We start from the raw sequence: 27,547 nt of genomic DNA on the forward strand, positions 1-27,547 counted from the left end.
TTTTTTATATTTTCATTTTTTATTTCTGTTTTATTTCAACTGTAATTTTTTAAAAATAAAAAATCCTGTTTTTTAATAAAAAATGAATGAAAAAAATCGGGTTTTTAATGGGAAAAAATCGGGTTTTTAATGGAAAAAATCGGGTTTTTAATGGAAAAAAATCGGGTTTTTAATGGAAAAAAATCGGATTTTTAATGGTATGGGAATGAGAAAAGGAAAGAAAGGGAAGGGGAATAAAAAGGAAGAAAATTGGAATATAAGCATATATGTAAATATGGGTTTTATTTAAATATTAGCATAGATGCAAATAGGGATAGATGGATAAAATATTCAAATATTTTATAATAGGGATAGGTGGATACATGTATAAAATATTCAAATATATGCAAATATACATATATAAAAATAAAAATATAATCATAATAATATATATAATAATATAAAAAATAAATATATAAAATACATATATATAAATATATATAATATTCAAATATAAGCATATATATAAATATATATATATATAAATAAAAATATAATCATAATATACATCTATAAAATCATATAAAAAATAAACATATAAAATACATATATATAAATATATATAATATTCAAATATAAGCATATATGCAAATATACATATATAAAAAATAAAAATATAATTATAATATATATAATCATATAAAATGCAAATATAACCATATATACAAATATATATATAAATAAAAATATAATTATATATATATAATAAAAAATACAAATATAAGCATATATATAAATATGCATATATAAAAAATAAAAATATAATCATTATATATATATATAAAATAATATAAAATACAAATATAACCATATATAAAAATATACAAATATAAAAAATAAAAATATAATCATAATATATATATAATCATATAAAATATAAATATAACCATATATACAAATATATATATATAAAAAATAAAAATATAATCATAATATATATAAATAAAATCATATAAAATTCAAATATAACCATATATACAAATATATGAAATACAAATATAATTGCATAAATAAATATTTATATATTTATACATAAATGCAAAATTCAAATAAAACCATATAAAATCCATATATAATCATATATACAAATATATATATATAAAATACAAATATAACCATAGAAAATGAATTTATAACCTTATAAAATACAAAAAGAACCATATAAAATAAATATAAATACAAATAAAATCATATAAAATACAAATATAACCATATATATAAATATAAATATATGGATATATATAGAAAATACAAATATAAAAATATAAAATACAAATATAACCTTATAAAATACAAATATATCTATATAAAATAAATATATCACCATATAAAATACATAAATAACCCTATAAAATACAAATATAACTGTATAAAATACATATTTAATAATATAAAATTCATATATAACCATAAATAATAATAATAAATACAAATAATTAAATATAAATAATAATAATAGAATAAATACAAATATCACCATATAAAATCAATATATGACCATATAAATTACATATATGGATATATGGATATATATATTAAAAAATGCAAATAAAACCATATAAAATAAATATAAAACCATATAAAATATAAATAAAACCATATAAAATACAAATAAAACCATATAAAATAAATATAAAACCATATAAAATATAAATAAAACCAAATAAAATAAATATATAACAATATAAAGTATATATAGAACCATATAAAATACAAATAAAACCATATAAAATAAATATAAAACCATATAAAATATAAATAAAACCAAATAAAATAAATATATAACAATATAAAGTATATATAGAACCATATAAAATACAAATAAAACCATATAAAATAAATATATAACCATATAAAGTATATATAAAACCATATAAAATACAAATAAAACCATATAAAATAAATATAAAACCATATAAAATTCCTATATAACCATAAATACGAATAAAACCAAATAAAATCAATATAAAACCATATAAAATCCATATTAATCATAGATATAATTATGGATAGATATATAGAAAATACAAATATAAGCAAAAAAAATAGAATTTGAGGCAGAATAATGAGAATAATTTGAATTAAAAATTAACCTGTTGCATATTCATGTAATTCATAAATTCTATGTAAATTTAGAATTTTGTACATTTGAGACTTGAGGGAGAAATTCTATTTAATATAGGATTTAATTATAATTATAAATATATTATAATTAATTATAATTATAAATATAATTATAAAAATTATATATATATAATACATAATTAAATATATTTCTATTTTAATATTTGCAAAAACCAAGCATAAATATTGTAATATATAATGTAAGTATAAATATAAATATAAATGTAAATATAAATATAAATATATAAATATAAATATATAAAATATAAATATAAATGTAAATATGAATATGAATTTAAATATAAATATAAATATAAATATAAATATAAATATAAATATAAATATAAATATAAATATAAATATAAATATAAATATAAATGTAGATATAAATATAAATAGAATATTTTAATACAATTTATAAAATTTATTTTAGTATTTGCAAAAAATCCAAGTAGATTAAATATATAGAATAAATATATTTTTTCTGTATTATATAAATTTATATTCATTTTAATAGTTGTAAATAGCCAAGCATCTATATTTATATTTATATTTATATTTACATTTATATTTATATTTATATTTAATTTATATCTATATTTATATTAATATTGATATTTATAGTTATAGTTATATTATATTTATATTTTATTTATATATTTTATATATATTTATATTTATTTATATATTTATATATTTATATATTTATATATTTATATATTTTTATATATATTTTTATATATATTTATATATTTATATATAAAATATATAAACACCTAATATACACCTTATTGCAAATATAGAAATTAATATGATATAAATGAATAAAATATATAAAAATATATTTATTTATAAACACATAATATACACATTTTAGGCAAATATATAATTTATTATGATATAAAAGTATAAAATATATAAAAATATATTTATTTATAAACACCTAATATACACATTTTATGCAAATATATAAATTAATATTATATAAATGAATAAAATATATAAAAATAAATTTGTTTTTTTGGAAATTTCCAATCGTATAAAATATATAAATTAATATGATATAAATATATAAAAATATATTTATTTTATTTGGAAATTTCCAAACGTATAAAATAGATAAAAATAAATTTATTTATTTGGAAATTTCCAAACTTAAAAAATATATAAAAATATTATGCAAATATCTAATTTATTATGATATAAACGTATAAAATATATAAAAATAAATTAATTTATAAACACCTAATATACACCTTATTGCAAATTAATCTGATATAAATTTATATTAATTTATTGATTAATTTCTATTCATTTATTTCATTTTATTTTTATATAAAATATAAAAAAATATTTATTTATTTGGAAATTTCCAAACGTATAAAATACATAAAAATAAATTTATTTATTTGGAAATTTCCAAACTTAAAAAATATATAAAAATAAATTTATTTATTTGGAAATTTCCAAACTTAAAAAATATATAAAAATATTATGCAAATATCTAATTTATTACGATATAAACGTATAAAATATATAAAAATAAATTGATTTATGAACACCTAATATACACCTTATTGCAAATTAATATGATATAAATTTATATGAATTTATTGATTAATTTCTATTCATTTATTTGATTTTATTTTTTATAAAATCTATAAAAATAAATTGATTCATTTGGAAATTTCCAAACTTAAAAAATACATAAAAATATTATGCAAATATAGAATTTAATATGATATAAATGAATAAAATCTATAAAAATAAATTGATTTATTTGGAAATTTCCAAATGTATAAAATACATAAAATTATATTGATTTATTTGGAAATTTCCAAACTTAAAAAATATATAAAAATATTATGCAAATATAGAATTTAATATGATATAAATAAATAAAATATATAAAAAAATATTTATTTATTTGGAAATTTCCAACCGTATAAAATATATAAAAATAAATTTATTTATGAACACCTAATACACACCTTATTGCAAATTAATATGATATAAATCTATATTAATTTATTTATTAATTTATATTAATTTATATTAATTTATTTGATTTTATTTTTATAAAATCTATAAAAATAAATTGATATATTTGGAATTTTTCCTCACTTTTTGGGACTTTTACAGCAGCGAGGAATTTTCTTGTCCCGGTGCCAATCCTTAATTAAAACCGCTGACATCACGCCGTTAATTAAGCCCGGTGTTAATTAAGCCGCAAAAAAATCCCTAAAAAAAAACACAAAAAAAATTAAAAAATTAACAATAAAAAATTAATATATAAATAAAAAATAATATAAAATTAAAAGTTTTTAGGGGGAATAAATTGAATTTTTTGGGTTTTATTTATTTATTTTTAATTATTTTTTTTGCCTGCTAATTAATGCACGACAGCTGCATTCATCATCATAAAATGTAATAATTAATGACATGGTAACAAAGCGCCGTATGCAAATGAGGGCTCATTAGCATGCGCAGCTTTCGCTGACGAGGTTGTAATTAATGGGGATTGATGGCGGGGAATGGGGATGGTGCCAAAAAGGGAAAATAAAATAAAAATAAAATAAAATAAAATAAAATTAAAATTAAAAGGGGATCGGGCAGATGTGGAAAGAGGGGGAGAGGGGGTGAACTCGTTGTGGGGGAAATTGGGAATAAATTGGAAAAATTCCCTAAAAAATCCCCCAAAAAATCCCCAAAAAATCCCATAAAAATACCAAAAAAATCCTAAAAAAATCCCAAAAAAATCCCCCAGAAATCCCCAAATAATCCCTAAAAAATCCCATAAAAATACCCAAAAAATCCTCCAAAAATGTCAGAAAAATTCCCAAAAATCCCCCAAAAAATCCCATAAAAATAACCCCAAAAATGCCAAAAAAATCCCGAAAAAAATACCAAAAAAATCCCCCAAAAATCCCAAAAAAAGTCATTAAAAATCCCCAAAAAGTCCCTAAAAAATCTCCAAAAAAGTCCCTTAAAAATCCCTAAAAAGTCCCTAAAAAATCCCCCTAAAATCCCCAAAAATATCCCCAAATTTTCCCCCAAATTCCTAAAAAATCCTTAAAAAATCTCCCAAAAATTCCCAAATAAATCCCAAAAAATAACCCCAAAAGATCCCTAAAAAATCCCCAAAAAAATCCCCAAAAATCCCCCAAAATTTCCAAAAAAATCCCGTTAAAAATCCTAAAAAAATCTCCCAAAAATCCCAAAAAATCCCCAAAAAATCCCAAAAAATCCCAAAAAAATCCCTTAAAAATTCCCCAAAAATCCCCAAAAAAATCCCAAAAAATCCCAAAAAATCCCCTCAAAAATCCCTAAAAAATTCCCAAAAAATCCCATAAAAATCCCCAAAAATAATCCCCAATAATCAATAACCAATAATCAATAATATTTAGGAATTCCCAAGGCAAACATCAATAATCAAATAATCAAATAATCAAATATTCAATATTCAAAAATCAATATTCAATAATCAATATTATAGTTAGGAATTACTGGGGTAAACAACAATAATCAATAATCAATAACCAATAATCAATAATCAATAATTAATTATATTTAGAAATTCCACAGCTAAACATTGGAATATTAGAAACAGAATAAAATCATCAATAACCAATAATTAATAATCAATAATGAATAGTGGGAACAGAATAATGGAATCAATAACCAATAATTAATAATCAGTAATTAATAATGGGAGCAGAATAAAATCATCAATACTCAATAATTAATAATGGGAACAGAATAAAATCATTAATAACCAATAATTAATAATCAATAATTAATAGTGTTCAGGAATTCCAGAGGTGAACACTGGGAATGAAATCAATAATCAATAAATAATAAATAAGAATAATTAATTAATAATATTTGGGAATTTTGCAGGTCAACATTGGGAATTTGGGGAATAGAATAAAATAATCAATAATTAATAATCGGTAATTAATAGGTAATAAGCAATAATATTTTGGGAGTGCGGAATTTAACATTGGGAATTTAAATAGAATAAAATAATTAATAATTAATAATTAATAATTAATTAATAATCGATAATATTTGGGAATTGCAGAGATTAACATTGGGAATTTGGGGAATAGAATAAAATAATAATTATAAATAAATAATTATTAATTAATAATGAATAATTAAATTTAGATAAAAAATCAATAAGAAATGAGTAATTAATAAATAATAATCAAGAATTAATAATCAATAATATTTGGGAATTGCAGAGATTAATTGGGGAAAAGGATAAAATAATAATAAATAATAAATAATTAATAATAAATAATTAATAATAAATAGTTAATAATAGATAACAAATAAAAAGAAGTAATTAATAAACAATCAATAATCAATAATAAAAATTAATACTAACTAATCAATAATACATAACACATAATAAATAATAAATATAATACATAAATAAATAATAAATATAATAAATATTAAATAATAAAAATAATAGATAAATAAATAATAAATAAATAAAAATTTGATCCAGCTATTAATAATCGATAATTGATAATGAATAATCGATAATTAATTATTATTAGGAATTTCACTATATTTAATTATTACAAATATAAGTAATAAGTAATAAATAACTAAATTAAAATAATAAATAATAAATAATAAATAATAAATAATAAGTAAAATAAGATAATAAATAATAAATAATTAATAGGAATTTGAATCTATTTAATTATTACAAATATAAATAATAAATAATAAATAAAATAATAAATAATAAATAATAAATAATAAATAATAAATAAAATAAAATAAATAATAAATAAAAATAATAAAATTTAAAATAATGATAAATAATGCTAAGTAATAAATAATGATAAATAATAAATGATAAATAATAATTAAATACAAGTAATAAATAAAATAATAGATGTAATTATAAATAACTATAACCAATTAATTAATTAATAATAATAAAAATAGATTATAAATATATTGTATAAAATCAATATAAATAATAATAAATACAAATATTAAATACAGATTAATTAATTCATAGAAATGAGAAATTAATTGATGGCAATAAATAAAATTAATAACTATTAATGAGCCTGAATATCAATAATAAATAAAATAAATAAAATAAATAATAATATATAATAATAAATAATAATAAATATTATTAGATAATATTCATTTTTTAAAAATAATAAATAATAATAAAAAGAATAAAATAATAAATGAATAATAAGTATAGAAATATAAATAATAGAAGGTAAATAATACGGAATTAAAAAATAAAATTAGAATTAATAATTGGGTATAGAAATAAAATTAAAAATCCCCAAAAATTCTAAAAAAATCCCAAAAACTTCCCAAAAAAATTTCCTAAAAATTTCCTAAAAATTCCCAAAAAATTCCCAAAAAATCCCGAAAAATTAAAATATTTTTTTTTAAAAAAATCCCAAAAAATTCCCCAAAAAATCACAGAAAATTTCCCAAAAAATCCCAAAAAATTTCCCAAAAAATCCCAATAAAATTCCTAAAAATTCCCTAAAAAATTCCCAAAAAATCCCCAAAAAATTCCCAAAAAATCCCCAAAAAATCCCAAAAACTTTCCTAAAAATTAAAAAAAAATTTCGCAAAAAATTCCAATTTTTTTCCATTTTGATCCCAATTTCTTTTTTCCACCTTTGAATTTTTAATTGGCAAAAATCCGGGAAAAATCGGAATTTTTAAAAATTTTATTGATTTATTTATTAATTATTGATTCCCAATTAAAAATCTCCTTTATTCCAAATTATTTCCGATTCATTAATTGGGATTATTTCCATGTATTAATTTGGATTATTTCCATTAATTAATTAGATTATTTCCATTTATTAATTGGGGTTATTTCTATTTATTAATGGAATTATTTCCCATTTATTAATTGGGATTATTTCCATTTATTAATTGATATTTTTCCATTTATTACTTGGAATTATTTCCATGTATTAATTGGGATTTTTTCCATTTATTAATTGGGATTATTTCCATTAATTAGTTGGGATTATTTCCATTTATTAATTGCACTGATTTCCATTTATTAATTGATATTTCTCCCATTTATTAATTGGAATTATTTCCATTAATTAATTGCGATTATTTCCACTAATTAATTGGAATTATTTCCATTTATTAATTGGAATTTTTCCCATTTATTAATTGTGATTATTTCCATTTATTAGTGGGATTATTCCCATTTATTAATAGCATTATTTCTATTTATAAATGGAATTATTTTCATTTATTAATTGGGATTATTTCCATTTATTAATTGAGATTATTTCCATTTATTAATTACAATGATTTCCATTTATTAATTGATATTTCTTCCATTAATTAATTGAGATTTTTTCCATTAATTAATTGGCATTATTTCTATTTATTAATTGATATTTTTCCATTTATTAATTGGAATTATTTCCATTTATTAATCGGAATTATTTCCATTAATTAATTGAGATTATTTCCATTAATTAATTGGAATTATTTCCATTTATTAAATGTGAATTTTTCCATTTATTAATTAATATTTGTCCCATTTATTAATTGGGATTATTTCCATTTATTAATTTGGATTATTCCATTTATTAATTGAGATTATTTCCATTCATTAATTGGGATTTTTTTCCATTTACTAATTGGGGTTATTTCCATTTATTAATGGGATTATTTCCATTTATTAATTGCAATTATTTCCATTTATTAATTGATATTTCTTCCATTTATTAATTGGGATTATTTCCATTAATTAATTGAGATTTTTTTCCATTTATTAATTTGCATTATTTCCATTGATTAATGGGATTATTTCCATTTATTATTTGGGATTATTTCAATTTATTAATTGGTATTTTTTCCATTTATTATTCGGGATTATTTCCACTTATTAATTGATATTTCTCCCATTTATTAATTGGGATTATTTCCAATTATTATTTGCATTATTTCTATTTAGTAATTGGAATTTTTTCCATTTATTAATTGAGATTATTTCCATTTATTAATCGGAATTATTTCCATTAATTAATCGGAATTATTTCCATGTATTAACTGGTATTTTTTCCATTAATTAATTGGGATTATTTCCATTTATTAATCGGAATTATTTCCATGGATTAATTGGGATTATTTCCATTTATTAATCGGAATTATTTCCATTTATTAATTGCGATTATTTCCATTTATTAATTTGCATTATTTCCATTTATTAATTAGGATTATTTCCATTTATTAATTGGAATTATTTCCATTTATTAATTTGGATGATTTTTATTTATTAATTGAGATTTTTCCATTTATTAATTGGAATTTTTCCCATTTATTAATTGAGACTATTTCTATTTATTAATTGGAATTATTTCCATTTATTAATTGGGATTATTTCTATTTATTAATTGGGATTATTTCCATTAATTAATTGGAATTATTTCCATTTATTAATGGGATTATTTCCATTTATTAATTGGAATTTTTTCCATTTATTAATTGAGATTATTTCCATTTATTAATCGGAATTATTTCCATTAATTAATCGGAATTATTTCCATTAATTAATTGGAATTCTTTCCATTGATTAATTGGTATTTTTCCCATTAATTAATTCTATTATTAATTAGGATTATTCTCATTTATTATGCCATTATTTCTATTTATAAATGAAATTATTTCCATTGATTAACTGGGATTATTTCAATAATTAATTGGGATTATTTCCATTGATAAATTGGAATTATTTCCATTTATTCCTGGGATAATTTCCATGGATTACCGGGTTAATTAGCGTTAATTAATGTGCTAATTATTCGATTATTAATTAGGATTATCCTCATTTATTCTGCCATTATTTCTATTTATAAATGAAATTATTTCCCTTTATTAACTGGGATTATTTCCATTTATTCCTGGGATTATTTCCATGGATTACCGGGTTAATTAGCGTTAATTAATGTGCTAATTATTAGATTATTAATTATTTATTATGGCATTATTTCTATTTATAAATGAAATTATTTCCCTTTATTAACTGGGATTATTTCCATGTATTCCTGGGATGATTTCCATGAATTACCGGGTTAATTAGGGTTAATTAATTGGTTAATTAGCGTTAATTAATTGGGTTTCTCATTACAGGTAAGGGCGAGCGCGGCTCCTTCTCCTCCTCCTATGGCCGGGACTCCACCGTGCACGGCTGCCACCAGGTGGGAAAATTCCCTAAAAATCAAAATATTCCCAAAAAATCCCATTAAAAATCCCAAAAAATATCCCAAAAAATCCCGAAAATATTCCTAAAATATTCCTAAAAATATTCCCAAAAAATCCCGAAAATATTCCCAAAAGATTCCTAAAATAATCCTAAAAATATCCCGAAAATATTCCTAAAAATATTCCAAAAATATTCCCAAAAAATCCCAAAAAATTTCCAAAATATTCCCAAAAATCTCCCAAAATATTCCTAAAATATTCCGAAAATATTCCTAAAATATCCCAAAAATATTCCCAAAATATTCCTAAAATATTCCCAAAAATATTCCCAAAAATATTCCCAAAATATCCCAAAAATATTACCAAAATATTTCCAATAAAAATCCCCAAAAAATCCCAAAAATATCCCAAAAAATCCCTAAAAATTCGCAAAAAGATTCCCAAAAAAATTCCCAAAAAATCCCCAAAAAATTCCCAAAAAATCCCCAAAAATATCCCAAAAAAATTCCTAAAAAATTCCCAAAATATTCCCCAAAAATATCCCAAAAATATTCCAAAAATATTCCTAAAATATTCCCAAAAACATTCCCAAAATATTCCTAAAAATATTCCTAAAATATTCACAAAATATCCCAAAAATATCCCAAAAATATCCCAAAAATATTCCCAAAAAATCCCGAAAATCCCTAAAAATTTGCAAAAAAATCCCCCAAAAATTCCTAAAATATCCCAAAAATATTCCTAAAAATATTCCGAAAATATTCCTAAAAATATTCCCAAAAATATCGCAAAAATATTCTCAAAAAAATTCCGAAAATATTCACAAAAATCCCAAAAATATTCCCAAAATATTCCCAAAAATATTCACAAAATATTCCAAAAATATTCCAAAAATATTCCCCCAAAAATATTCCCAAAAAATCCCAAAAATATTCCTAAAAATATTCCTAAAAAAATCCCAAAAAAATCCCCAAAATAATCCGAAAATATTCCTAAAATATTCCTAAAAATATTCCTAAAATATTCCGAAAATATTCACAAAAATATCCCAAAATATTCCCAAAAAATTCCTAAAAATATCCCCCCAAAATATTCCCAAAAATATCCCGAAAATATTCCTAAAAATATTCACAAAATAATCCCAAAAAAATCCCCAAAATATCCCAAAAAATTCCAAAAATATTTCTAAAAATATTCCTAAAATATTCCCAAAAATAGCCCAAAAAATCCCCCAAAAATTCGGAAAATATTCCCAAAAAATTCCTAAAAATATTCCTAAAATATCCCCAAAAAATCCCTAAAAAATTCCTAAAAATATTCACAAAAATATTCCTAAAAATATTCCTAAAATATCCAAAAAAATTCCCCAAATATTCCCAAAAAATCCCCCAAAAATTCCTAAAATATCCCCAAAAAAATTACCAAAAAATTACCAAAAATATCCCGAAAATATCCCCAAAATATTCCTAAAAATATTCCTAAAATATTCCAAGAATATTCCCAAAATATTCCTAAAATATTCACAAAAATATCCCCAAAAAATCCCCAAAATATCCCAAAAAATTACGGAAATATTTCTAAAAATATCCCAAAATATTTCCAAAATATTCACAAAAATATGCCAAAAATATCCCAAAAATATCCCAAAATATTCCCAAAATATTCCCCAAAAAATTCCGAAAATATTCCTTAAAATATCCCAAAAATATTCTCAAAAATATTCCAAAAATATTCCCAAAAAATCCCAAAAAATCCCTAAAAATTCGCAAAAAAATCCCCCAAAAATTCCTAAAATATCCCGAAAATATTCCTAAAAATATCCCGAAAATATCCTGAAAATATTCCAAAAATATTCCCAAAAATATCCCCAAAAAATTCCCAAAAAAATCCCAAAAATCCCCCCAAAGTATACAAAAAATATTCCTAAAATATCCCAAAAAATCCCAAAAAATCCCGAAAATATTCCTAAAATAATCCCAAAAATATTCCCAAAAAATCCCGAAAATATTCCTAAAATATTTCCAAAAAAATTCCCAAAAAAATCCGCAAAAATATCCCAAAAATATCCCAAAAAATCCCGAAATACCCCGAAAATATTCCAAAAGTATTCCAAAAATATTCCTAAAAATATTCCCCAAAATATTCCTAAAATATTCCAAAATATTCCTAAAAATATCCCAAAAAAATTCCGAAAAAAATCCCCAAAAAATTCCCAAAAAATTCCCCAAAAAATTCTCAAAAAATTCCCAAAATATTCCCAAAAAATCCCAAAAATTTTCATAAAAATATTCCTAAAAATATCCCAAAAATATTCCCAAAATATTCCTAAAAATATTCCTAAAATATTCCAAAATATTCCCAAAAATATATTCAAAAATATTCCGAAAATATTCCCAAAATATTCCCTAAAATATCCCAAAAATATTCCAAAAATATTCCTAAAATATTCCCAAAATTATTCCCAAAAATATTCCTAAAAATATTCCGAAAATATTCCGAAAATATCCCCAAAATATTCCTAAAAATATTCCCAAAATATTCCCAAAATATTCCAAAAAATATCCCAAAAATATTCCTAAAATATTCCTAAAAATATTCCTAAAATATTCTCCAAATATTCATAAAAATTTCCCAAAAATATTCCCAAAAATATTCCCAAAAAAATCCCCAAAAAAATCCGAAAAAAATCCCCCAAAAAATCCCAAAAATCTCCCAAAATATTCCCAAAAATATCCTAAAATATTCCTAAAATATCCCAAAAATATTCCCAAAATATCCCAAAATATTCCTAAAATATCCCAAAAAATATTCCAAAATATTCACAAAAAATTCCCAAAATATGCCCAAAAATTCTCCAAAAAAATCCCATAAAAATCCCCCAAAAAATCCCAAAAAAATTCCCCAAAAATTACCAAAAAAATCCCAAAAATATTCCCAAAAATATCCCAAAAAAATCCCCCAAAAATTCGGAAAATATTCCTAAAAATATTCCTAAAAAAATCCCAAAAAAATCCCCAAAAATCCTCCAAAAAATCCCTAAAAATTCCTCAAAAATTCCCTAAAAATTCCCCAAAATATACGAAAAAATATTCCCAAAAAATTCCAAAAATATTCCCAAAAATATCCCCAAAATATTCCTAAAAATATTCCCAAAAAAATCCCAAAATATCACAAAAATATTCCCAAAAATATCCCAAAAATATTCCCAAAAATATCCTAAAATAGCCCAAAAATATTGCCAAAAAATCCCGAAAATATTCCTAAAAATATTCCTAAAATATCCCAAAAATATTCCTAAAAAACTCCCAAAAAATATCCCAAATATCCCAAAAAATTCCCAAAAAATTCCAAAAAAAATCCCAAAAATATCCCAAAATATTCCCAAAATATTTCCAAAAATATTCCAAAACTATCCCCAAGAAATCCTAAAAAATTCCCAAAAAATCCCATAAAAATTCCGAAAAAATTCCTAAAAAATCCCCAAAAATATCCCTAAAAAATCCGCAAAAAATCCCAAAAAATCCGCAAAAAAATCCCCCAAAAATCCCCTAAAAATTCTCCAAAAAAATCCTCAAAAATTCCCCAAAAAAATCCCAAAGATTTGGGATTTTGGCATTTGGAATTTTGGGATTTTTTGGGGGAGTTTTTGGGGATTTTTTGAGCATTTTTGAGGATTTTTTGGGAATTTTTGAGGATTTTTAGGGGAATTTTTATGGGATTTATTTGGGATTTTTTTGGGATTTTTTGGGATTTTTTTGGGGATTTTTGGGGAATTATTTAGGATTTTTTGGGACTTTTTTCAGAATTTTTTAGGTTTTTTTGGGATTTTTAGGAGAATTTTTAGGATTTTTTTTAGGATTTTTTTTTAATTTTTTGGGATTTTTCGGGGATTTTTGGAGATTTTTTGGGATTTTTTTGAGGATATTTATGGGATTTTTTGGGGATTTTTTAGGGTTTTTTTGGGGATATTTTTGAGATTTTTTTTGGGATTTTTTTTAGGATTTTTTAGGATTTTTTTGGGATTTTTTTAGGATTTTTTTTGGGATAATTTTGGGATTTTTCCCTCACTCCCTCCCAGCACCCAACGGGTTAACCCCCGCCCTAATTACCATATTCAACAGCTCATTTGCATACGTGCTCATTTGCATACGTGCTCATTTGCATACCGACCAACGCCCTGATGAGAATTCCAATGAAGGCCAAAAAAATTCAGCCTAAATTTGGGATTTTTGGGGTTTTTGGGGTTTTTTGGGGGTTTTTTTGGGTTTTTTTGGGTTTTTTGGGATTTTGGGGGTTTTGGGATTTTTTGAGATTTTTTGGGGATTTTTGGGGATTTTTTTGAGAGTTTTTAGGGAATTTTTTAGGGATTTTTTTGAGATTTTTGGGGGATTTTTGGGATTTTTTTAGGGATTTTTGGGAATTTTTGGGGGGATTTTTTGGGAATTTTTTGGGATATTTCTGGGATTTTTGGGCGATTTTTTTGAGATTTTTGGGGAATTTTTTAGGGATTTTTTGGTAATTTTTTGGTGATTTTTATGGGAATTTTTTGGGATTTTTTTGGGATTTTTTGTGGATTTTTTGGGAAATTTTTAGAGAATTTTTGGGAGGATTCTGGGGGGATTTTTTGTGATTTTTGGGGAATTTTTTGGGATTTTTGGGGGGATTTTTATGGGATTGTTTTGGGAATTTTTGGGAGAATTTTTGAGATTTTTTGTGGAATTTTTTTGGGATTTTTGGGGGGTATTTTTGGGGAATTTTTTTTTTTATATTTCTGGGATTTTTAGGGAATTTTTTGGGAATTTCGGGGGGATTTTTTGTGGAATATTTTGGGTATTTTTTGGGAATATTTTTGGAAATTTTTTTGGTATTTTTGGGAATATTTTTGGGGGATTTTTTTGGGGGGATTTTTGGGGGAATTTTTGGGATTTTTTGTGGAATTTTTTTTGTATTTTTGGGAATATTTTTGGGGGGATTTTTTGGGAATATTTTCGGGAATTTTGGGGGGATTTCTTGCGGAATTTTTTGGGAATTTTGGGGGGATTTTTTGGGAATATTTTTGGGAATTTTTAGGAATTTTTTGGTATTTTTGGGAATATTTTTGGGGGGATATCTTGGGGATTTTTTTTGGGAATTTTGGGAGGATTTTTTGTGAATTTTTTTATATTTTTGGGAATATTTTTGGTATTTTCGGGGGATTTTAATGGGAATTTTTTTGTATTTTTGGGAATATTTTTGGGAATTTTTTTTTAATTTTTTGGGGGATTTTTTGGGAATTTCGGGAGAATTTTTAGGGATTTTTTGGGGATTTTTTTGTGAATTTTTTTGGTATTTTTGGGAATATTTTGGGGGATATTTTTGGTATTTTTGGGAATATTTTTGGTATTTTTGGGGGTATTTTTGGGGGATTTTTTGTGGAATTTTTTGGTATTTTTGGGAATATTTTTGGGGGGATTTTTGGGGGAATTTTTTTGGGATTTTTGGGAATTTTGGGGGGATTTTTGGGAATATTTTTGGGAATATTTTTAGGAATTTTGGGGGATTTTTTAGGGATTTTTTGGGAATATTTTTGGGAATTTCGGGGAATTTTTGGGAATATTTTTGGGAACTTTAGGGGGATTTTGGGAATATTTTTAGGATTTTTTTGGGTATTTTTGGGAAATTTTTTGGTATTTTTGGGAATATTTTTGGGGACTTTGGGGAGATTTATAGGAATATTTTTGGGAATTTTGGGGATTTTTAGGAATTTTTGAGGAATTTTTTTGGGATTTTTTGTGAAATTTTTTGGTTATTTTTGGGAATATTTTTGGGAATTTTTTGGTATTTTTGGAATATTTTTGGGAATTTTTTTTTTAATTTTTGGGGGATTTTTGGGGATATTTTTTGGTATTTTTGGGGGAATTTTTTGGTATTTTTGGGGGATTTTTTAGGGATTTTTTGGAATATTTGTGGTATTTTTGGGGGGATTTTTTGGGGATTTTTTGGGGGGATTTTTTTGGTATTTTTGGGGATTTTTTTGGGATTTTTTGTGAAATTTTTGGTATTTTTGGGAATATTTTTGGATTGTTTTTTGTTATTTTGGGAATATTTTTGGGATTTTGGGGGAATTTTTAGGAATATTTTGGGTATTTTTGGATATTTTTGGGAATTTTGTGGGTATTTTTGGGATATTTTTGGTATTTTTGGGGGGATTTTGGGGAATTTTTTGGGAATATTTTTGAAATTTTTGGAATATTTTTGGAATTTTTTTGGGGATATTTTTGGAATATTTTTGGGAATTTTTAAAAATTTTTTGCGGTGTTTTTTTGGGATATTTTTTTGTATTTTTGGGAATATTTTTGGGATTTTTTTTAAATTTTTTGGGGTTTTTTGGGAATTTTTTGGATTTTTGGAAGATTTTTTAGGGATTTTTTGGGAATTTTTAGGGGATTTTAATGGGAATTTTTTTGTATTTTTGAGAATATTTTTTGGGAATATTTTTGGGTAATTTTTGCAATATTTTGGTATTTTTTGGGTGATTTTGGGGGAATTTTTTGGGTATTTTGTGGAATATTTTGGTATTTTTGGGGGGATTTTTTGGGAATATTTGTGGGGATTTTGGGGGGATTTTTTAGGGATTTTTTTGGGAATTTTTTGTGGAATTTTTGGGTATTTTGGGAGATTTTTTAGGGATTTTTTGGGGATATTTTTGGTATTTTGGGGTGATTTTTTAGGGATTTTTTGGGAATTTTAGGGGATTTTAATGGGAATTTTTTTGTATTTTTGGGAATATTTTGGTAATATTTTTGGGTATTTTTGGGAATATTTTTAGGGATTTGTTTTGGGGATTTTTTGGTGGAATTTTTTTGGTATTTTTAGGAATTTTTTTGGGAATATTTTTGTGAATTTTGGGGATTTTTTAGATTTTTTTGGGGAATTTGGGGGGAATTTTTAGGAATTTTGTAGGGTATTTTTTGGGGATTTTTTTTATTTTTTGGGGATAATTTTTGTGAATTTTTTTGGGTATTTTTGGAATATTTTGGTATTTTCGGGGGGATTTTTGGGGGATTTTTGTGGATTTTTGGGGGATTTTTAGGAATTTTTTTTTGATTTTTTGGATATTTTTGGGTATTTTTGGGAATATTTTTGGGATATTTTTGGGGATATTTTGGGGGATTTTTGGGAATTATTTTTGTGAATGTTTTTTATATTTTTGGGAATATTTTTGAATTTTTGGGGGGATTTTTTAGGGATTTTTTGGGATTTTTTTGGGAATTTTTTGGGAATTTTTTGGTATTTTTGTGGGGGATTTTTGGGAATATTTTTAATTTTTTGGGAATATTTTTGTGAATTTTTTTTTAATTTTTGGGGATTTTTTGGGAATATTTTTGGGAACATTTATGGCATTATTCTCTCTCTCTGTCCTCCAGCAGAGCCTCCTGGGGCGAGCTGGATTTGGCCACGCCCAGCGCTTCTCTCCCCCAGCAAACCGGAGCTCATTTCTATTTTATATTGATTTTTGTGGAATTTTTTGGGTATTTTTGGGGAAATTTTCGGTAATTTTTGGGGGAATTTTTTGGTATTTTTGGGGGAATTTTTAGGAGTTTTTTTGGGGATTTTTTGTGGAATTTTTTGGGTATTTTTGGGAAACTAATTTTGGCAATTTTTTAAAAATTTTTTGGGGATTTTTTGGGGATATTTTTTGGTATTTTGGGGGGGATTTTCTGGATTTTTAGGGGATTTTTTTGGGGATTTTTTTTGTATTTTGGGATATTTTTGGGAATTTTGGGGGAATTTTTAGGATTTTTTTGGGGATTTTTTGTGGAATTTTTTGGGATTTTTTGGGAATATTTTTGGGAATTTTTTGGGCTATATTTTTGGGAATACTTTTGTATTTTTGGGGATATTTTTTGGGAATATTTTGTGAATAATTTTGGTATTTTTGGGATATTTTTGTGAATTTTTTTTTTAATTTTTTGGGAATTTTTTGGTATTTTTCGGGGGATTTTTTGGGGAATTTTTTGGGAATATTTTGGTATTTTTGGGGGATTTTAATGGGAATTTTTTTGTATTTTTGGGAACATTTTTGGCATTATTCTCTGTATTTCTCTCCCAGCAGAGCTCCTGGGGGCGGAGCTGGATTTGGCCACGCCCAGCGCTCTCTCCCCCAGCAAACCCGGAGCTCATTTCTATTTTATATTGATTTTTGTGGATTTTTGGGTATTTTTGTGGAATTTTTTGGTATTTTTGGGGGGGATTTTTTAGGGATTTTTTGGTATTTTTGGGGGGATTTTTTAGGGATTTTTTGGGGAATTTTTGGGAATATTTTGGTATTTTTGGGGGGATTTTTTAGGGATTTTTTGGGAATTTTTAGGGGGATTTTAGGAATATTTTTGGTATTTTTAGGGAGATTTTTTAGGAATTTTGGGGGGAATTTTTGGGGATATTTTTGGGGATATTTTTGGAATTTTGGGAGATTTTTGGGAATATTTTTGTGAATTTTGGGGGGATTTTTTGTGGAATTTTTTGGGTTATTTTGGGAATATTTTTGGGGACTTTGGGGAGATTTTTGGGGTATATTTTTGGAATATTTTTGGGAATATTTTTGGGAATTTTGGGGGATTTTTTTGGATTTTTTGGGAATTTCGGGAGGTTTTTTTTGGGATTTTTTTGGGAATTTTTAGGGGATTTTAATGGGAATTTTTTTATATTTTTGACAATATTTTTGGGAATATTTTTGGTATTTTCGGGGGATTTTTGGGGATTTTTGGGGATTTTTGGAATATTTTTGGTATTTTTGGGGGATTTTAATGGAATTTTTTTGTATTTTGGGAATATTTTTGGCATTATTTTCTCCATCTCTCTCCCCAGCAGAGCCTCCTGGGGGCGGAGCTGGATTTGGCCACGCCCAGCGCTCTCTCCCCCAGCAAACCCGGAGCTCATTTCTATTTTATATTGATTTTTGTGGAATTTTTTGGGTATTTTTGGGGGAATTTTTTGGTATTTTTGGGGGATTTTTTAGGGATTTTTGGGGGAATTTTTTGGGAATATTTTTGGTATTTTTGGGGATTTTTTTGGGATTTTTTAGGGATTTTTTGGGGAATTTTTTGGGAATATTTTTGGTATTTTTGGGGGGATTTTGGGGGGATTTTTTTGGGAATATTTTTGGTATTTTTGGGGATTTTTTGTGAATTTTTTGGTATTTTTGGGAATATTTTTGGGAATTTTTTTTTTAATTTTTTGGGGATATTTTTTGGAACTTTGGGGAGATTTTGGGGGGATTTTTTTTAGGAATATTTTGGGGATTTTTTGTGGAATATTTTTGGGAATTTTTGGGGGATTTTTAGGATTTTTTTTGGGATTTTTTGTGGAATTTTTTTGGTATTTTTGGGAATATTTTTGGGTATTTTTGGGAATATTTGGGGGGGATTTTTTGTGGAATTTTTTTGGTATTTTTGGAGGGAATTTTGAAGGATTTTTTGGGAATTTTGGGGGGAATTTTGGGAATATTTTTGGGAATTTTTGGGGGATTTTTTTGGAATTTTTTAAATTTTTTGGGAATATTTTTGGGAACTTTGGGAATATTTTTGGTATTTTCGGGGGGATTTTTGGGGATTTTTTGGGGATTTTTTGGAATATTTTTGGGAATTTTTTGGGTATTTTTGGGGATATTTTTGTGAATTTTTTTGGGTATTTTTGGGAATATTTTTGTGAATTTTTTTTAATTTTTTGGGCGATTTTTTGGGATTTTTTGGGAATATTTTTGGGATTTTTGGGCCTATTTTTGGCATTATTCTCTGTATCTCTCTCCCAGCAGAGCCTCCTGGGGGCGGAGCTGGATTTGGCCACGCCCAGCGCTCTCTCCCCCAGCAAACCCGGAGCTCATTTCTATTTTATCTTGATTTTTGTGGAATTTTTTGGTATTTTTGGGATATTTTTTGGTATTTTTGGGGGGATTTTAGGATTTTTGGGGGAATTTTTTGGGAATATTTTTGGGATTTTTGGGGGGGATTTTTTAGGGATTTTTTGGGGAATTTTTTGGGGGAATTTTTAGGATTTTTTTTGTATTTTTGTGGATTTTTTTGGGTATTTTTGGGAATATTTTTGGGGGGATTTTTGGGGGATTTTTTGTGGATTTTTGGGGAATTTTTAGGAATTTTTTTTGGATTTTTTGGAATATTTTTGGGTATTTTTGGGAATATTTTTGGTATTTTTGGGAATATTTTTGTGTATTTTTTTTTAATTTTTTGGGGATATTTTTGATATTTTTGTGGGGATTTTTGGGAATATTTTGGAATATTTTTGGCATTATTTTCTCTCTCTGTCCCAGCAGAGCCTGCTGGGGGCGGAGCTGGATTTGGCCACGCCCAGCGCTCTCTCCCCCAGCAAACCCGGAGCTCATTTCTATCAGTACGGGGGCAGCGGGCGCCGGAGAGCCCTGCACGGATCCTCTGTGGGTGAGTCACCCCAAAATATCCTGAAAATAGCCCTAAAATAGCCCTAAAATAGCCCTAAATATCCCATAAAAATTCCATAAAAATTCCACAAAAATTGCCCGAAAAAATCCCAAAAAATCTCCAAAAAATCCCATAAAAATTCCATTTAAAAATCCCATAGAAATCCCAAAAAAATCCCATAAAAATCCCATAAAAATCCAAAAAAATCCCATAAAAATCGCCCTAAAATATCCCGAAAATATCCCTAAATATCCCAAAAATATCCTGAAAATATCGCTAAAAATCTCCCAAAAATCCCATAAAAATTCCACAAAAATATCCCCAAAATTCCATTAAAAATCCATAAAAATTCACAAAAAAAAATCCCCCAAAAATCCCCCAAAACTCCCATGAAAATCCCACAAAAAATCCCTAAAAATTCCCCAAAAAAATTCCAAAAGAAATCCCCCAAAAATCCCCCAAAAAATCCCCCAAAAATCCTCAAAAAATCCCTAAAAATATCCTCAAAAAAATCCCTAAAAAATCCCCTAAAATATCCCGAAAATATCCTTAAAAATCTCCCAAAAATCCCCCCTGAAATCCCTAAAAAATCTCCAAAAAATCCCATAAAAATCCCCCCAAAAATCCCTAAAAAATCCTCAAAAATATCCCTAAAATATCCCTAAAAATCCCATTTAAAATCCCATAGAAATCCCAAAGAGCCCTGCACAGATCCTCTGTGGGTGAGTGATCCCAAAATATCCTAAATATCACCTAAAATATCAATAAAATATCCCCTAAAAATCTCCAAAAAATTCCACAAAAATTGCCTGAAAAAATCCCAAAAAATCTCCAAAAAATCCCATTAAAATCGCCCTAAAATATCCTCAAAAAATCCCTAAAATATCCCTAAAAATTCCACAAAAATATCCCCAAAAAATCCATAAAAATCCCCCAAAAATCCCTAAAAAATCCCCTAAAATATCCCGAAAATATCCCGAAAAATTCCACAAAAATTCCACAAAAATATCCCCAAAAAATCCCCAAAAAATCTCCAAAAAATCCCATAAAAATCCCCCCAAAAATCCCTAAAATATCCCTAAAATATCCTAAAAATCTCCAAAAAATCCCATAAAAATTCCCCAAAAGAATCCCGAAAAAATCCCCAAAAAAATCCCCAAATAATCCCGCAAAAATGCCGCAAAAATCCCCCTAAAAATCCCCAAAATATCCCTAAACGTATCCCAAAAATTCCCCAAAAATTACCAAAAAATCCCCCAAAAATCACCTAAAATATCCTCAAAAAATCCCTAAAAATATCCCCAAAAAATCCCATAAAAATCCCCCAAAAATCCCCTAAAATATCCTCAAAAAAATCCCATAAAAATCCCCCCAAAAATACCTAAAAATTCCCCAAAAAAATAAAAAAAATCCATAAAAATTGCCCTAAAATATCCCTAAAATATCCCTAAAAATCTCCAAAAAATCCCATAAAAATCCACAAAAAATCCTAAAAATTGCCCGAAAAAATCCCGTAAAAATCCCATTTAAAATCCCATAGAAATCCCAAAGAGCCTGCACGGATCCTCTGTGGGTGAGTCACCCTAAAATATCCCCGAAAATATCCCTAAAAATCTCCAAAAAATCCCATAAAAAATCCACAAAAAAAAATCCCCAAAAAATCCCAAAAATCTCCAAAAAATCACCAAAAAATCCCCCCAAAATCCCCCAAAAATCCCTAAAATTATCCTCAAAAAATTCCTAAAAAATCCCCAAAAATCCAAAAAAATCCCATAAAAATCCCCCAAAATTCCCTAAAATATCCCTAAAAATCTCCCAAAAATCCTATAAAAATTCCTCAAAATTCCCATTAAAAATCCCGTGAAAATCCCTTAAAAATCCCATAAAATCCCATAAAAATCCATAAAAAATCCATAAAAATCCCCCACAAAAATCCCTAAAATATCCCTAAAAATTCCCCAAAAAATCCCCAAAAATATCCTAAAAAATCCCTAAAAATTCCACAAAATTCCTATTTAAAAATCCCATAGAAATCCCAAAATCCCATAGAAATCCCAAAGAGCCCTGCACGGATCCTCTGTGGGTGAGTGACCCTAAAAATATCTGAAAATAGCCCTAAAATATCCCGAAAAATCCCATAAAAAATTCCACAAAAATATCCCCAAAAAATCTCCAAAAAATCCCATTAAAATCCCCCCAAAATTCCCTAAAATATCCTCAAAATATCCCAAAAAATCTCCTCCAAAAAATCCCCCAAAAAATCCCTAAAAAATCCTCAAAAAATCCCTAAAAAATCCCAAAAAATCCTGAAAAAAATCCCCTAAACTCCCATAAAAATCCCCCAAAAAATCCCTAAAATTATCCCCAAAAAAAATCCCCCAAAAATCCCTAAAAATTCCCAAAAAAAATCCTGAAAAAAATCCCAAAAAATCTCCAAAAAATCCCATAAAATATCCCTAAAATAGCCCTAAAAATCCCCTAAAAATTCCACAAAATTTGCACAAAAATCCCAAAAAAATCCCAAAAAAATCTCCAAAAAATCCCATTTAAAATCCCATAGAAATCCCAAAGAGCCCTGCACGGATCCTCTGTGGGTGAGTCACCCCAAAATATCCCTAAAATATCCATAAATATCCCCTAAAAATTCCATAAAAATTCCATAAAAATATCCCGAAAAAATCCCGAAAAAATCCAAAAAATCTCCAAAAAATCCCATAAAAATCCCATTTAAAATCCCCTAGAAATCCCCAAAACATCCCATAAAAATCGCCCAAAAAATCCCTCAAATATCCCAAAAAATCCCCAAAAATTCCCCAAAATTCCCATAAAAATCCCATAAAAATCCCTAAAAAATCCCATAAAAATTCACAAAAAAATCCCCAAAAACTCCATAAAAATCCCACAAAAAATCCTCAAAAAATCCCATAAAAATCCCCCCAAAAAATCCCTAAAAATATCCAAAAAATTCCCAAAAAATCCCCCAAAAATCCCATTAAAAATCCCATAAAAATCCCATAACAATCCCCCCAAAATCACCTAAAATATCCTCAAAAAAATGGGTAAAAATTCCCCAAAATTCCTATAAAAAATCCCATTAAAATCCCAAAAAAATCCCCCCAAAAATCCCCCAAAAAATCCCTAAAAATTCCATTTAAAATCCCATAAAAATCCCAAAAAAATCCCCCAAAACTCCCATAAAAATCCCCAAAAATCTCCAAAAAATCCCCTAAAATATCCTCAAAAAATCCCATAAAATTCCCCTAAAAATTCCCCAAAAATACCCAAAAAATCTCCAAAAAATCCCCCAAAAATCCCTAAAATATCCCTAAAATATCCCTAAAAATCTCTCAAAAATCCCATAAAAATCCACAAAAATATCCCAAAAAAATCCCAAAAAATCCCCCCAAAACTCCCATACAAATCCTATAACAATCCCATTTAAAACCCCATTAAAAATCCATTTAAAATCCTATAAAAACCCAATTAAAAGTCCACTCAAAATCCCCAAAAATCCCATTAAAAACCCTATAAAAATCCCATTAAAATCCCCCAAAAATCCCATTAAAATCCCCCAAAAAATCCAATTAAAATCCCATTAAAATCCTATAAAAATCCCATTAAAATCCCATTAAAAAACCCTATAAAATCCCATTAAAATCCTATAAAAACCCCATTATAAACCCTATAAAAACCTCATTAAAACCCTAATAAAAACCCCATTAAAACCCTATAAAAACCCCAAAAAATCCCAAAAAATCCCATCAAACCCTCCAAAACCCTATAAACCCCCAACCCTATAAAAATCCTATCAAAATCCCATAAAAATCCCATTTTTTCCAGAAGTTCAGACAAAGAAAGTTCGCAAGGTGCCCCCGGGTTTGCCGTCCTCCGTAAGTTTGTGGGTTTTTATGGGATTTTATTGGGGTTTTATTGGGGTTTTATTGGGATTTTATTGGATTTTATAGGGTTTATATGGGATTTCAATGGGGAATTTCAATGGGAATTTTCAATGGGGGATTTTAATGGGGGATTTCAATGGGAAATTTCAATGGGGGATTTCAATGGGGAATTTTAATGGGGATTTTCAATGGGGGATTTCAATGGGATTTTAATGGAGAATTTCAATGGGAATTTCAATGGGATTTTAACGGGATTCTAATGGGGGATTCCAATGGGATTTTAATGGGGAATTTTAATGGGATTTTAATGGGGGATTTCAAAGGGGATTTTAATGGGGGATTTCAATGGGGAATTTTAATGGGATTTTAATGGGGGATTTCAATGGGGGATTTTAATGGGGTTTTAATGGGAGATTTCAATGGGATTTTAATGGGAATTTTCAATGGGGGATTTCAATGGGATTTTAATGGGGAATTGCAATGGGATTTTAATGGGATTTTAATGGCGAATTTCAATAGGATTTTAATGGAGGATTTCAATGGGGGAATTTAATGGGGATTTTAATGGGGGATTTTAATGGGGTTTTAATGGGAATTTTCAATGGGGGATTTCAATGGGATTCTAATGGGGGATTCTAATGGGGGATTCCAATAGGATTTTAATGGGATTTTTAATGGGATTTTTCAATGGGAATTTTCAATTGGGGGTTTTAATGGATTTTAATGGCAAATTTCAATAGGATTTTAATGGGGGATTTTAATGGGGAATTTTAATGGGTTTTAATGGGGAATTTAATGGAGAATTTCAATGGAATTTCAATGGGATTTTAATGGGAGTTTAATGGGAATTTTCAATGGGATTTTAATGGGGGATTTCAATGGGATTTTAATGGAGAATTTTAATAGGGGATTTCAATGGGATTTTTAATGGGATTTTTCAATGGAATTTTACTTGGATTGTAATGGGGAATTTTAATGGGGGATTTCAATGGGATTTTTAATGGGGGATTTTAATGGGGAATTTCAATGGGATTTTAATTGGGGATTTTAATGGGATTTTAATGGGGGATTTTAATGGGGAATTTAATGGGAATTTCAATGGGGGATTTTAATGGGATTTTAATGGGGAATTTCAATGGGATTTTAATGGGGGATTTTAATGGGATTTTAATGGGGTTTCAATGGGGATTTCAATGGGGAATTTCAATGGGATTTTATAGGATTTTAATGGGATTCTTAAGGGATTTTATAGGGTTTGATAAGGTTTTTTTAAAAGTTTTTATAGTGTTTGATAGGGTTTTACGGGGTTTTTATGGGTTTTTTTGAGGGGATTTTTTTGTGGGATTTTTATGGATTCTATGGGATTTTTATAGGATTTTAATGGAATTTTTTGGGGTACTTTGTGGGCATTTTTATGGGATTTTTTGGGTATTTTTATGGGATTTTTTGGGTATTTTTATGGGATTTTTGGGGGGATTTTTTGAAGATTTTTTTGGGATTTTTTGGGATTTTTTTGGAATTTTTTAGGATTTTAATGGGAATTTTTTAGGATTTTCATGGGATCAGATGGGGTTTCTGATATTGATACACGCTCATTTGCATATCACAATTATATCAATGCAGCTCATTTGCATAGAATTCTGCCATCAAACACCTCATTTGCATACGATTCGAACAAGCCCACCTTATTTGATACAATTAGAAATCAATACAGCCTCATTTGCATAGAGTTCCGTTAACAATACAGCCTCATTTGAATATCTGTTGACCCTTATTTGCATATATTTTAATATTGATATAACCTCATTTACATACCATTCTGATATCAATACAGCCTCATTTGCATGCAACTCTGATATCGATATCACCTCATTTGCATATCATCGAGATCGACGCTGCCTCATTTGCATATAATTATTCAATCAATGCAGCCCATTTACATCTATCGATACCACCTCATTTGCATATCACATTGTTATCAATACAGTCGCATTTGCATACCAATCCTATAATGGTAATACCTCATTTGCATATAATTTCAATATTACCAACACCATCTGCAGAAAATTCTGATACAGAATCTAATTTGCATATCAACCTGATATCAGTAGAACCTTATTTGCATATCAATCTGATAATGACCACATCTCATTTCCATATAATATTGATATTATTACATCCTCATTTGCATAGGATCTGATATTGATCCCACCTCATTTGCATATTGCTCTGATATTGCTCCTGCCACATTTGCACATCCTGATACTGAAAGCAGCTCATTTGCATATAATTCAGGGATCAATACGGCCTCATTTGCATACGATTAGGATATCAATGGAGCCTCATTTGCATATCAGTCTGATATTGATATCCCCTCACATGAACATAATACTGATATTGCCTCATTTGCATATGCTGATATTCTGATATTGACCGTGCCTCATTTGCATATCAATCTGCTAACAACATTGCATCATTTGCATATGAATCTTGAATTGGTCGTCTCATTTGCATATCGATGGAATATCGATCAATCATTTCATATTGACACCACCTCATTTGCATATCGAGCTGATAGCAACAATAATTTGCATTTAATATTGATACTAATACAGCCTCATTTGCATATCATTCTGAAATCCATTGTGCATCATTTGCATATAATTCTGATTCGACACAGCCTCATTTGCATATAGGTTGACTATTGATCCCGCCTCATTTACATACGATTCTTATGTCAGCACTGCCACATTTGCATATGATGCATATTGATACCCCTAATTTGCATATTATTGTCATATCAATCTGGCCTCT

At 26.2% G+C, this 27,547-nt stretch overlaps 1 protein-coding gene across 13 annotated transcripts in view; it reads left to right on the forward strand.

The window, feature by feature from the left end:
• Positions 1-24,724, forward strand: part of LOC106630201 (transcription factor 4) — a gene marked incomplete at its 3' end in the record, with an annotated part of 61,027 nt that extends 36,303 nt beyond the window's left edge. For 11 of the 13 annotated variants that reach the window (XM_074532794.1, XM_074532789.1, XM_074532784.1 and 8 more), the window contains 3 exon segments: positions 10,330-10,397; positions 20,708-20,834; positions 24,675-24,724. In XM_074532794.1, coding sequence (XP_074388895.1) covers positions 10,330-10,397; positions 20,708-20,834; positions 24,675-24,724 — 245 coding nt within the window. 13 annotated transcript variants of the gene reach the window in all.
• Between the last annotated feature and the right edge of the window lie 2,823 nt (positions 24,725-27,547).

The sequence above is a fragment of the Zonotrichia albicollis genome, chromosome Z (genome assembly GCF_047830755.1).
Source record: "Zonotrichia albicollis isolate bZonAlb1 chromosome Z, bZonAlb1.hap1, whole genome shotgun sequence".
Classification (NCBI taxonomy): domain Eukaryota; kingdom Metazoa; phylum Chordata; class Aves; order Passeriformes; family Passerellidae; genus Zonotrichia; species Zonotrichia albicollis.